Raw genomic sequence first — 13,153 nt, forward strand, 5'->3', positions numbered from 1 at the left:
ATCTACATAGTGTTTTTCTGCCGTTTAGACTATTTAATCTTATTGCAAATTGGGTGGAAACTTGCCAGTGAGGCTTGACAGCGGCGCTAAAATGATGCAGTAAAAGCTGCTTGCTTTACTCAATTCATGAACTGCATCCTTTCCATTTGCTTGAATCTGCTCTCCTTTTTCATTCATCTTATAGTGATGAGCGAAAATTAAGCGGAGGGGAGGTTGGTGGTCATAATCAAACAGGAGTCAACTGGTTTCCAGAAAGACTCAGACATATGAATTTAGCAATTAAGGGTGTTTATAATGGCTTTTTAAGAAGCTGATGTCAATGGCTACTATGATATGAGACCATACTATATCTACTCTTTATCAGACTGTATACACGTGTGTAGTACCATACTTAACTATGGGATGCTGAGAAGGTGCTTTAAAAATTTAACCTTTGGCCAAAAGTGAAGGATTTCAGTCAGGATAACACAAGTCAATTAAGTATTATCTCAGTATTTTTCATGTTGATATACGCTCTCGTCCCTTGATATTTCTCTTAGATCTCTGCTCTAATTAACAAGCTTACTCACGGTGAAAATGTGACTTACTTCCTTCCAGTATATGCTAGTTATTCATGTGTACGCCGCAGCTGAGATCACGCTGCAAATCCCTGGCATCTGAATCGTCCATGTTTAGCTCATGTTTTTATCTGCTGGCTGCATCTCAAGCAAAAGCGGCGGCTTCCTCCTCACTCCCAGTCCAGATGGCTAATCCTCTTCAAGTGCAAAGCCATCACTCTGGCACGGCGTAAAATGTTGGCTGGAGGAGGTCACTGCACAGCTGAGACTAATCTAAAAAACAGAAGACTCTTCTTGTGGATCTTTCCCAGAATTTTCTTTAAGGGTTTGAGATCATGAGATGATTCACCGCCAGTGCATTTCTCTGCTTAGCAATATGTTAATATTAATAATGATAGAGACAAGAAAGCTGGACTCTGCACTTATTAGCAGTGGCTTTTTCCCCCAAGTGAAGGAGTTCACATTCCCTTAAGGGCCTTGTGGGAATAAGGTATAAAGCTGTAGCGACAGGTGGATTGATAAGAGTATCAGCAGTAATGCAGGTGGAAGGGTGCAAAGTGGGTGCTGGAGTGCAAAGCTCTCAATATGCCAGGCGATCTACATTCCAGCCCACACCTACGGTCATGAACTTTGGGTAGCGACTGAAGGAATGAGAGCTGAAAGCAGCCAGAATGAATTTCCTTTGTCCAGGCTCACGCTCAGAGATGGGGTAAGGAGTGAAGACATCCCTATGGTCCTTCTTGCTGAAAAGAGCAATTTGAGGTTGCTTCCTTTTTATCAGGATGTCTTAGAGCATGTGCTACTGGGAGGAGATATCTGATCCCGCCCGGAACATGCTGGAGGTATTACATACCCCATACTGGCCTGGTGACGTCTTGGCATCCCCAAGGTGCAGCTGGATGATGTGACTGGAAAGGCTGGCTGGATGGATGGATGGTGGATTTTGGAAAAAAAAAGGCTGTCCGCCAATCATGGTCAATTCATTGTGTTTGTTTGTTGACCCACTAATTATGTTTAACCTTCGAAAATAAGATTTCAATGGCAGAAGCCCTTTAAATGACAACAATCACCATGTAAAGTGGCCAGCGGCTTGCTATCACAGGCATTCAGAGAGAAAAGCAGCCATTATCGTACCTCAGTGTTGTGTCCTTCCCGCAGGTTGTAGGTGAGGTCGTGCTGAATCTCCGTGATGAACTTCTGGGCGTAGTCAGGATAGAGACACAGCACCTCGCGGAGGCCTTTGAGGCTGATGTACTGCAGGTCACAGTAGGTCAGGGCCTTCACGCAGGCATTGGTCTTAATCACTTCCTCCTGGGTCAGACAATCAGAGCCAATCAGGTCACCCCGACCTGGAAAGTACAGACATAGGCACGGCTGTAGTTGAGGGATATACCGTATTTTTATTCCATTACATTTATCTGACAGTTAAAAGTTGATTTTCGGATTGAGATTTGAGGAAAAAATGGCATGGAAGTCATATAAAAGACTGTCTTCTTCCTTCCTCTTCCATTAATCATCATTGGACTAAACTAGCTAACTGCATATAAAGTAGTTCAAATTAGCTCCACCTCGAGCAGCTACAACTGTAAAAAGTACTTACATATTGATGCAGAGAGGCTGAACGTATGGTTAGGCTGATTTTATATTCGCGTTATAGCATGCACTGTGGGATACAGATGGGCTGTTGTAGATTACAACGGATGTTCTGTACTATTCTGTTGATTTCTGCTTCTTCTCTCTACCTCACGACCTCTGCAGAGCTGTAAATCCAAAGTGGCAATGCCAAAACAATTTGAGTGTGTGTGTGTGTGTGTGTACAGCTACACACAGGAGGGAAGACGAGGAGAATGTGTGTGTGTTTGTGCGTGTTTCAATATCGGCATGCACGTGCATGTACACACACACCCGGCTCAACATGCTAATGAGTTTCCCTCTTTCCTCTATAGACAGCATGCAGGCACTTCATTATTTACACCAGTCAGATCATTAATATGAAAAACGGTGTTGGCAATTTGCTCCCTCTGCTTTATACGGACCTGAACTGATTCCAGTGCTGTTTGTGAGTCTGTTTTCGCTTCTTTATTCCATTTCATCCATGTTATGCAGAATGCCAGTGTCAGTGTACGTGTTGTAGGACGAGGCTCTGGAGAGGCTGTTATTCTGGAGGAACGGCACTGAGGCAGGTTTCTGGTTCTCGCTGTTTAATCAGCTCGCCTACTGGAGGCATGTGGTTTCCCTGTTTGTTCATAATGTCTGCCTATTTATGATGGTTTTCCGGTATTTCCAGGTAACTTGACCATTATTAGATTATTGATGTTGAGGTTTTTCTGGCGTTTTTCATCAGGAATCATAAACATGACTTCAAATTTATGCTAAAATACTGGATGTTTCAATAGATATGTATTTGCCAACATGTTAGTAAAAATAAATTCTGTTTATGGACTTCCTGTAGGGGCTGTGGCTGCTCCCTAAACGGTTACATCAATGCCTGGATCACACCCCATCTTTCCCCTGATGGGGTGTGAATTGTTTGCCCAAAGAGACAATTTAATATGGAGATAATTGCCTTTTTTATCAGCACTAGGCTGCTCTTGTTCATTATGTTCTTCATAAAGGCTGTCTTGCAATTAAATGTTGGATAATAACTTTTTCAGTGGTAAAAGCCCACTCTCATCTTGTGCTCATAATGCTGTGACCAGACTCCAATATAGACCAAAGAGGAGAAGTCTTGTAACCTTCAGCTTACCTATTATTAAAAAATGCTCTGTGCTTACCTGAGGTTATAAACAGCACTTACTGTCATGTAACAGCTGGTGCTGATTCTTTCTGTTGTCATCTGCAATGTTTTGTTGCTTTTTAAAGGCGCTACTGGATCCCTCAACCAATTCATCAATCCACAGGTGATGGATTATCAACTAAATCTGTATCATCTGAGTCTCTGACATATCTTTTGCCATCTTAGATATGAAACATGAACCTCTCTACGAAAAAGTTCATTTCATTCCCGCAGGAAAAGAGCAGGAATACCTGGAAGTGGCTGTCGTGTTGGATGGACTTTGAGAGAGGCCCTAAAATGTTGACAGAACTCTTATTTTCTGAAGGTTGCTGATCTCCATCACATGCATCTGGAATGGCCATGGCGTAGGTGAGCTCGTTTACTGTAAAAATACCATCTTCGTCTTGCTGGGATGAGTCACTTTGTTGCCAAAATCTAGGAGGGCTTCTATGGTTTGGAGTCCAAGACAGAGAAGCCCTTGAAGATTTAGGTAGCAAAATGAGTCACTTGGACAGCAGACCCAGCAGGAGGTTTTACCCAAACCCTCAAACTCATAAAGCTACATCCCTTGGTAGCATAACTCACCGATGTACTTCTGTTTGTGGTGCGGAACCTCAATGGTGTTGGCTATGTGATCTGGGCTGTGTTTGGCATTTATTGCATTATATGAGTATGTTTTAATTAAAATATGTACATTTCTATATATTCTGTCACTTCATTGTTTATGCTAAAGTAGCTAACAATTAGCTATTTTTGAGCCAAACTCTTTCAATCATGTTATAAACAAAATTAAAATGAGCATAACTCGGTAGCATAACTCACCGATGTACTGACCTACTTCTGTTCGTGCGATGAACCTCAATGGTGTTGGCTATGTGATCTGGGCTGTGTTTGGCATTTATTGCATTATATGAGTATGTTTTAACTAAAATATGTACATTTCTGTATATTCGGTCACTTCATTGTTTATGCTAAAGTAGCAAACAATTAGCTATTTCTGAGCCAAACTCTTTCAGGGACAATAATAATTATTCAAAACGTCAGTTGAACTCTTTACCCAGAATGGCCAGAACAGTGTTGTCCTTCAGTACTTCCATTGAGCCTGAACACACAAAGTAGATAGCTTGGAGGGCGTCGCCCTGGCGGATGAGGAACTCCCCAGGAGCCGAAAAGGAGGTCTTGATGATAAGGGAGAGGGAGCGCAGACACCCCCTGCTGGCCGATTCAAAGAGCGGCAGTTCCAGCAGCTCTTTATTCAGGTGCATGGCGATGTCGGCCCTCAGCTCATCTGGGAAGTCCTTCAGCAGCTGTGGGGGGAATGAGTAGGAAAAAAATCCCCCTCAGAATTGAAGGCACACAAAACACAATTCAATTTCCATACTGCAAACCATGGATGAATCTCTCTCTCCCTCTCAGCTTTAGTGGCTTCTTTCCTTTGTGTGTCATCACTTCAATGTGTGTGTGGGAAGGTGGAGGTAACAGGCAAAATAAAACCTTTCACCTTCCCACATAGTCACAACCAACTGATCCATGCATGACCAGCAAACACTTTCTGGATGAGATTTATTTTCATTTTCTACACTTTCTCAAATATCTTTCATAACAGCAAATGCGACAGCTGTCATGAAATTTAGAATTTTCCACTGTAGCAAAGCAAAAATCTTTGGAAAGGAATGTTGTAGGTGATTACCTTAACGTATTAGCATCAGTCCACCATCATGTTATCTCTTTAAAAAGGATTATTTAGATTTGAAGCCATGGTAAAATATCACAAGTGACTTTAGTGTCTATGAGGTCATTAATCCATGAAATTAAGATAGCTGCCCCAGCGTGACAGAACCCGAAACAAAACTCAAATCCTCTCAGTGACTTTGAGCTGTTTCTTCAGCCTGCTTAGAGGGCAAGTAGCCAGATTTACACTTTCAATTTTAGAAGCCAGTCCAGTTGATCCCATTGTAACTGACAAGGTCGATCCAAGCCATGGAGGTCATATACCCATCCATGATAATTAAGTGAACAGTCATTCTCAGAAATGTGCTCATTTGCCATCTAGTTTCATAACTGATATTCAAGACTGATATCAGTTTGATGTTTCAGTATGTGTTTAGCCTAGCTTAGCATAACACTCTTTTCCACTATTATACAGTTCTGTATGTTCATGTTCTCTTGTGGCAAAGTCCTTGATGCAGTGAGTCCCTCCTACCTCGCTGACGTCAATGCCGTTGTTGACAGACCAGGTGGTCTGGAAACATTCCATCATGCGTTGCTCAAGGGCCTTGGGCAGCCGGTGCACCCGGATAAAGTCCTTCAGGTCCTTGGTGCGGGTGTGGTAGAGGGAGCGGCGCGAGTACATCCTCTGGATGATGGCGGTCACATTACCAAACACCACAGCATGCATTAATGCTACAGAGGAGACAGACAAAGAGGGGAAAAAAACACCAAAAAAGCTAATCTCAAAATCATCATCTCATCTTCTGTGTTAAACTGACATACATAATTCATAGACAGTGAAATATCTCCACATGAACTAACACAAATATTGGTTAAGACATTCATGGTTTCCAGATGATGTGTCCCTGGTGAGCCCCTGATTTTTTGACATTCCCATCAGCCTCAAAGACGTTTTGTGGAGTGTTGATTAGCAAGCGCAGAAGGCCAAGTGACTTAGTACTATGTACATGCTCATTAGCACAGGCTAACAAATTTCCATCAAGATTTTCACAACTTTAACAAATCCTAATAATACTGTGGATTTTTAGTTTCCACTGAAGACATAGTAGGACTGCTTTGGTGTTTTGCCCACCTCCGATCAGCATGGTGCATATGGAGAAGATCTTCTCAGAGTCTGTGTTGGCTGAAACGTTGCCGAAGCCCACACTGGTCAGGCTGCTCAGAGCAAAGTACAGTGACGTCACATAGGAACTCCTGACAGATGGCCCGCCGCTCAACGTAGTCCCCGAGCCGTTCGGCGTCCTCGCTCTGGTCCTGCTGCCGTTCCATTGGCCCGAAACCAGCAAACCCGCCCCATTCAGTGGCTCCAACCCTGAGACGTTCCACTGGCTGTAATTGGTCAATCCTGGTGTCATGGTGCCTTGAGGCGAATCAGAGACTCCGAACAGGGAGGTCAGTGGCGCCAGGAAGTATGGCGTTCCCAAGCGTTTGGCCAGTTCATGGAGCCAGCCTGGTGGGGGAAGAGGGGAAGTTCAGAGGAGCTTCATTAGTCATATTAAGTCCCAAATAGCCGATTATTGTTATTTTATTTTCACTTTCTTACAAAATTGATGTTTTTTTTAATAGGCTCCTAAAAAGTCAATACAACACCCACAGTTCAACTACCAATGAATAAGTCCTGACATAAGTAAAAATACTATGAACTGGCTCCTCAGTGGCCAGGAAGCTGATCGAGATCGATCTTAGGACAGACTGGGCCTCTTCCACCGGTGAGGAACATTACATGCATGCGTTTTCTGAATTCATTAATATTCTGCAGGCTCGATGGGAAGCTCAATGTTCACAACGCTTTTTCAAAACTGACTGTTCATCCGAATGAACGTCATTACGTTCCACCTGAGGAATAAAAGCAGTTGGCTTGTAATAGTAATGGTAAATGGATAACACTGATATAGCGCTTTTCAAGCTGAGCAGGACAAAGCACTTTCATAAAAGCCTCTCATCCGCTCATGCACACACACTCATTAACTCATTAAAAATGGTGGAACGCTGCCCTGCTCATCAGAAGCAATTTCAGGTTCAATATTGTGCTTAATTACCAATCCTGCGATTGATGAGAACTCACTCTTCTACATGAGCCACAGTTTCCCCATGTGTGCAAGTGTGCCCATCTACATCTGTGCATCAGTGAAGGTCTTTTACCCCCCTGTTTTCTCTAGTCTCTTTAAGTCTCCTTCCACGTTGCTGATTTAAATCACTTGAACAGGATAACCGCCATCACCACATGCACCTCACAGTATTGCTGTTGTTTGGCGCCGGCGAGCGCAGTAGGAGGGGAGACAGAGCGAGATGGCCATAATAAGAAGTGTTTTCTCAGTAAAAAGACACACACACAGTCTGCACGCTGAGTGTGCACACACAAGTTTTGGTCTCCATCTTTGGTGTTAAGCACAAAGTGTTGTACTGTTTTTGCAGGGCTATTCCCAGAGGTCACATGTCAAACACTGTTAACTAGTACGGGGACTTTTTCCTGTAATTTCCTGTTCATAAAGATTTAATTAAGGAAGACATGCATCAGTTCAGGAAATTGCCATGATCTTTACCCAACATGTTTCTAATGTTAAATATATTTTAACTGGCATATCTTAACCACACTGCTCTCAGGGGAGCGAAGTAGGCCATGTGGTTTTAGGTTCGTCAAGTATTCCTTCATGGGTTTATCATGGGATATCGGTACACGGGTTTCATAAGCACACATGAAACCCAAAACAGTGCTGGTGCTCTATCTCACTCACTGAGTAGGACAGGACAGTTCTGTCCAATGGCAGACAAGGAGGCAGGAACTCTGAACTGCTTGTGACAGGCTAAAGTAAAAAGCTAAGCTAAGGAATTTAATGAGCATGCAAACAGACAGCGGGGAGGTATGCTGCAGGAGTGGTTTAAGAGGCTTCTATGGATGTTTTCATGCTTTATTTTCACTGTGAAAACTACCGTCATCAAAATCCTTCCATGAAGTCGCAACACAGACACACACACCTATATCCCAGGAGGCGGGGCTGTTGCTTTCAATCTCGCTGCGTCCGATGAAGTACCAGACGCAGGCCATCCAGTGGGCCAGCAGGGCGAACGTGGACATGAGCAGGGTGAGGACCACGGCGCTGTACTGGGAGTAGCGATCCAGCTTCTGCAGGAGGCGCAAGAGGCGGAGGAGACGCACCGTCTTCAGCAGGTGAACGCCGAAGTTCTGGGAGAGAGGCGAGTCAAGGATTAGGAGTTATACTGTAAACACATCTAACGCAAGATATTAAAGTGTAGCTCATTAAGGTGAGATTAGTTACTCCTGGATGGGTGCAGTTGACTATTTCCTCTGACATAAATTAGAGCTACTAGATTCTTATCTGGATTCAAGAGAGGGTTGCAATTAAGAATTAGCCATGCAGACCGACAGTTTTAATCAGCCATGTTGAGTTGTTACTGGGGCACGTGCCCCACAAACTCATTCACTGAAAATATTCCAGGACAAGAATCTCAAAATAAATTTAGGCGTCACGATGTTGATTGATTTTATGCTTTGACGCTGTATTAAGTGCGGTTGCAGTTCCCTGCTCGTTTCAGTGTCCACCAAGTGGCCTGTTAATTGAAGTAGCTCTAATTTCTACACATCCTCTGATAAATGAGAGCCCACTCAGATTCTCTAGCTATCCAGACCTGGAGGGAATTTCATTCTGCGCAGAATGCCAGTTAGTCCCAAACACAAAAACCAGCTGTTTCTGTGACTTACAATATATTGCACTAATAAGTGGATATTAAGGAGTAATGAGACCCCAGCAGTTAGGATCATATTTAACTTCATGGGAGCTGGAGTTGGAGCTGGACATGTGAAGCAAGCAGTTCAACCAAAGGGTGGTGCTTAAGTGGGAGCGTGTCAATGCTGCAGTGAATGACGTGGGGCACGAAGACAGAGCTGTGGCTGATATTCAGAAGAAATGGTCTGACCTTAAACTGCTGGGGGGAAAAGAAGAACAGTCATACATATATAACTCTCTTTTCAGCACTCAAAATCAAACACTAAAAATAATCACTGTAGGTCTGCTTACACTTTTAATTGATAATTAGCTATTACATTATTCATAAAACTCCCAATGGGAGGAAAACGCTTTATAAATAGCTGCAGATACGTGGTTTTCTGCTCAAGTCGCACTTAAGATCACATCTGATCCCAGCTACATGAATTTGGTCTTTCAAAAAAAAAGAAGAAAGTAGAAAACTGTCAGAAATGATTCACATAGTTTTTTTTTCTTTCAAAGAAACATTCCCCTTGTTCTCATTACAATTTAATCATCCTGTGACCCCTCAGATCCCTCTGATGCTCCCACAGTGATCCAGGATCTATCGCGCTGCATCTGTTAACCAGCCAGCAGGCTCTGCACTCAACGCCATCCGGCTAATCAACTTGCCTCTGCCTGTAATTTGTTGTCAGCGTGCTCATTTATCTGCTTAATTACCAGCTACCTAATAACGACTTGCTTGTTCCTTCCTCGGATTCTCAGTTTCCCTCCCTGGAACCCACGACAGCGATGGTGAGAGCAGGATTTCAAGAAAACGTGCAACAAGATCGTCGGTTTTAACCTTTTCAGACAAAAACAATTTGCTCTTTGTTTCCTTTATCTTAGCAAGAGATTTTGTGTGTGTGTGTGTGTGTGTGTGTGTGCAGTGTGTTGCACCTCAGTGTTCATTAATGAAGCAGGAGAGTGTGATTGATAAATGTCTTACATCTATTACCATTAGCAGGGCCCACAGAGCCTCTGCCTATACAGCACACACACACACAAACACATGTAAATCCCATCTAAAGACACAAAAGTGCTTTCCAACACTCCCGTTACATAGCAAACCAAAAGCAATGCATGTGTGTGTGTGTGTGTGTGTGTGAGACCCACCACGCTGATATTGAAGGCGTAGAGCAAGTCAAAGGGCAGGGCAGCGATCAGATCCACGGACAGCCAGGACGTGACGTAGTGGACGCAGATGCAGCGGGGGTCGTACACGACCTGGCCGGACGTGCTCACGTAGGTGGTGCGGAAGTTCAGCACGATATCTGGCACACAACACAACGGCTGAACACGCACACACACACACACACACAGCTGCTGCTCGGAAACGCTCCACCCTCAGCGGAGGCCTCGGATGCTGCTAAATTGCGCTAATGCTTCAAGTCTTGAGCCTCAGCGCTTTCTGTCGACGGCATGCATCTCAGGGTGATTGGTCAGTTAGATTACAGATCATTGCATGTCTGTGTTGCATGTAAAAGTTACTTAGGCAACAGGTTTGTTTGATTCTGATCTGACCTTTTTAGATCTAAAGCTGCTTCCAGCAGAGCGCTGAAGCTCTGTAACAGTGAGTGCTATGTTCGTCTGACCCACAGATACACTGTGGGCCACCACTGTGACAATAAGATCCACATTGTGAAAATATTTCCTCTAACGAGCCCTCGTCGGCCAGGATTAGTGGACCTGGTTGCCAGAGGGGGGGACAGCATGCAGAGAAGAGGGGGAGATCGCTCAGGAGGTTGGATTACCAGCTTGTGTGTCAGGAGACAATGCGGACTATGGTGAAGCTAAATAGCCAATTAAAAGAGAAGGGGTGGTGTCAGACCTGCTTGATTGGATTATGCAAATCAGAGAAAAGTTGCCTCTTAAACTGATACAAGAAGAAAGTGGAAGAATATATAAGAGGCGTGACTTCTCGTATTGTCAACAAAGCACATGAAAAGATGACTCAATCCCACATTTTTAAGCACATATCTATCTTATCATAAGAATGGCAGGCATTGGCTGGACCACTTTAAAACTGATGCCGAAGCAAAAAAAACCTCAAACAAATCAGCAGCCTCACCGATGATAAAAAGTATCTCCACCAAGATGTCGCTGACGCTCGGGGGGTTACGCGCTGCCGAGGCGCCATCCTCCCTTATCTCCACCGCGGTGAAGCACACGTTGTAGGGAACGGTGACGGCCACGTAGAAGGTGGCCAGCAGGATCAGCCAATCCCAGCCGGCCTTGAACGTGCCGTAGTGAAGGAGGATGAAACGGGACTTCTGGATGTCTGCCACCTTGTACTCCGGCACTGGGTTCGCATTGGCTCCCAGAACACTCTGGATTTGGTTCATGGACAAAAACACACACAAACATAAATTATCAAGACACATTAATCATATTATGTTTAGATTTTTTTTGTATAAACTCATCAATACTTGATTTTTCATTATCTTGAAAGTGTCTGTGCCAGCCAGCATAAATATTTTATTATTAGCACTGCTACTGCTGGAAGTGGAGTATTAGTCAATGTCTCAGTTGAAAGACACAGTGCTGCGTGGTTTCAATTCAAAAGCAAATATATGTGAATAGCTTGAAAACATCAGAGAGCATTCAAATGTAAAGCATATTTGGACTTTGAAGGCACAGGATCTACAATGTGTCCGCGGCGATTAGACTGAGCATCGAGCGAGCGTTTAGCTGATGCAAGAGGATGAAAGCTTTTAACCGTGATGTGTGATCGGCCAGCCTCACGATGAATTCAAATGACTAATGAGAGCTTTTATGCAAATGCTTTTGTCTCATCCCAGTGGCTTGAGTTTATGAGTTTTCATCTTATTCACTTAGAAATTAATGCAAACAAGCTGTGTTGCAAACAAAGCCATTGAAAGCAGCACCGCCCCTTTATCAGCCAATGCAACCCTGTGATGTCATTCTGCTGACACCATAAAACAGTGGTGTAAGTAAGAATGTAAGTACATTTACTCAAGTAATGAGGTACTAGTACTTTACATGAGTATTTCCACACGTCTTCTCAACTACATTGAATGTGCTGTTCATGGCTGCTGATTGGATCTCTTCATGTTGTCCCGACGGTGGCGCTAGAGCCAACTACACATGTCTCACATTGTTGATCTTCAGCTTGCTCTTGGTTTTGTCCTGTTTCTGGAGGTGTCCGGACAGCTGGTACAGGACGGCCCGACTGCGGCGGCGCTCCACGTTGAAGCCCGGGGGGCGGCTGACCTGGCGGATCTCCAGCCCAGTTTCCTCATCTGAAGACAAGGACACAGAACTAAAAGAGACATGTACATGTGGCAACAGCTAGCATTGCCATAGCACTACCAAACTTGATCTGATAGGATTAACATTATTTGTGAGTGCATTGAACAGCAACAACACGTTCACGTTTGTTTGCATGAATGCTGATCTGGGGCCAGGCCACATTTATAATGCCGATATTTCATGGGAAATCACTGCAATCAGCAAATTCGCCTGTGAGGGCAAAGTAAAACTGCATGTTTTGTGCCAAGTTCAGCTTCGTCAAACTTTGATATGCAAATTTTAGACGTTGACCAATGCTGACAATGTTGACCTCTGAGGGAAAGGACAGCTGGCACTGTCCAGTTTTATTAAACCACTGAATACTTTGTTTCGCTCAGAGAGCTTTTTGTCCTCTTCAGTAACTCTTTATTGAATTAAATTATGTACAATCACGAGAAGAAAAAGCCAGGGGGGAGTAAAAGCCCAGCACAGAGAAAATAGAAGCTTTGAGAGCCGTTGCTACTGACTAGCGCTTGCATGTTCCTTATGGTGACAATATTCTCAAACATCAAATCCCAGAATACCACACGTTCATGCACCGGCACATGTATTCACCACTGCACGCACCACAGGTGTTTCCATCAGGATGAGGGACAGTTCTTTCTGGCTTGGCACACCTACTGAGGGCACCTTACAACAGCATGGATAATGCATAATTTTCTTTGCCAGTTGCCCTTACTGTTCCGATGGCCCGCCCGTAGTCCTCCGAACACTTAATACACAATAAACTCTGATCCACAGATCTATAAAACTCCAACAAAAAAAAACAGTCTGATAACATCGACAGAGGTCTGCAGTAAACATATTTCATCCAAAACATGACCACAATCCACAGAGAGATGTTTTTTCCTTTCAAATTTGCAGGCGATGTGCTAGTCTTCCACCTGTCCTCTGTGTTTTCCCGTTGCAACTTCTGGAAATGTATCGTCTGCATACAGTCTGGAGTCTCAAAGGTTTCAAATGGCACCTCAATTGACCAATCACGATCCGCTGCACGAAGCCTAGCAACCAGA

General features: G+C 43.9%; 1 protein-coding gene across 1 annotated transcript in view; it reads right to left on the reverse strand.

Moving 5' to 3' along the window:
* Positions 1–13,153, reverse strand: part of LOC121627122 (potassium voltage-gated channel subfamily H member 8-like) — a 28,849-nt gene that overhangs the window by 4,660 nt on the left and 11,036 nt on the right. Inside the window, exons 4-11 of the mRNA XM_041965807.1 lie at positions 11,946–12,091; positions 10,900–11,158; positions 9,945–10,102; positions 8,041–8,248; positions 6,137–6,514; positions 5,537–5,736; positions 4,391–4,640; positions 1,692–1,906 (exon numbers count right to left, since the gene is read on the reverse strand). Of these exons, the coding sequence (XP_041821741.1) occupies positions 1,692–1,906; positions 4,391–4,640; positions 5,537–5,736; positions 6,137–6,514; positions 8,041–8,248; positions 9,945–10,102; positions 10,900–11,158; positions 11,946–12,091 (1,814 nt within the window). The remainder of the gene's footprint in view (positions 1–1,691; positions 1,907–4,390; positions 4,641–5,536; positions 5,737–6,136; positions 6,515–8,040; positions 8,249–9,944; positions 10,103–10,899; positions 11,159–11,945; positions 12,092–13,153) is intronic.

Source organism: Chelmon rostratus, chromosome 24, assembly GCF_017976325.1.
Source record: "Chelmon rostratus isolate fCheRos1 chromosome 24, fCheRos1.pri, whole genome shotgun sequence".
Taxonomy (NCBI): domain Eukaryota; kingdom Metazoa; phylum Chordata; class Actinopteri; order Chaetodontiformes; family Chaetodontidae; genus Chelmon; species Chelmon rostratus.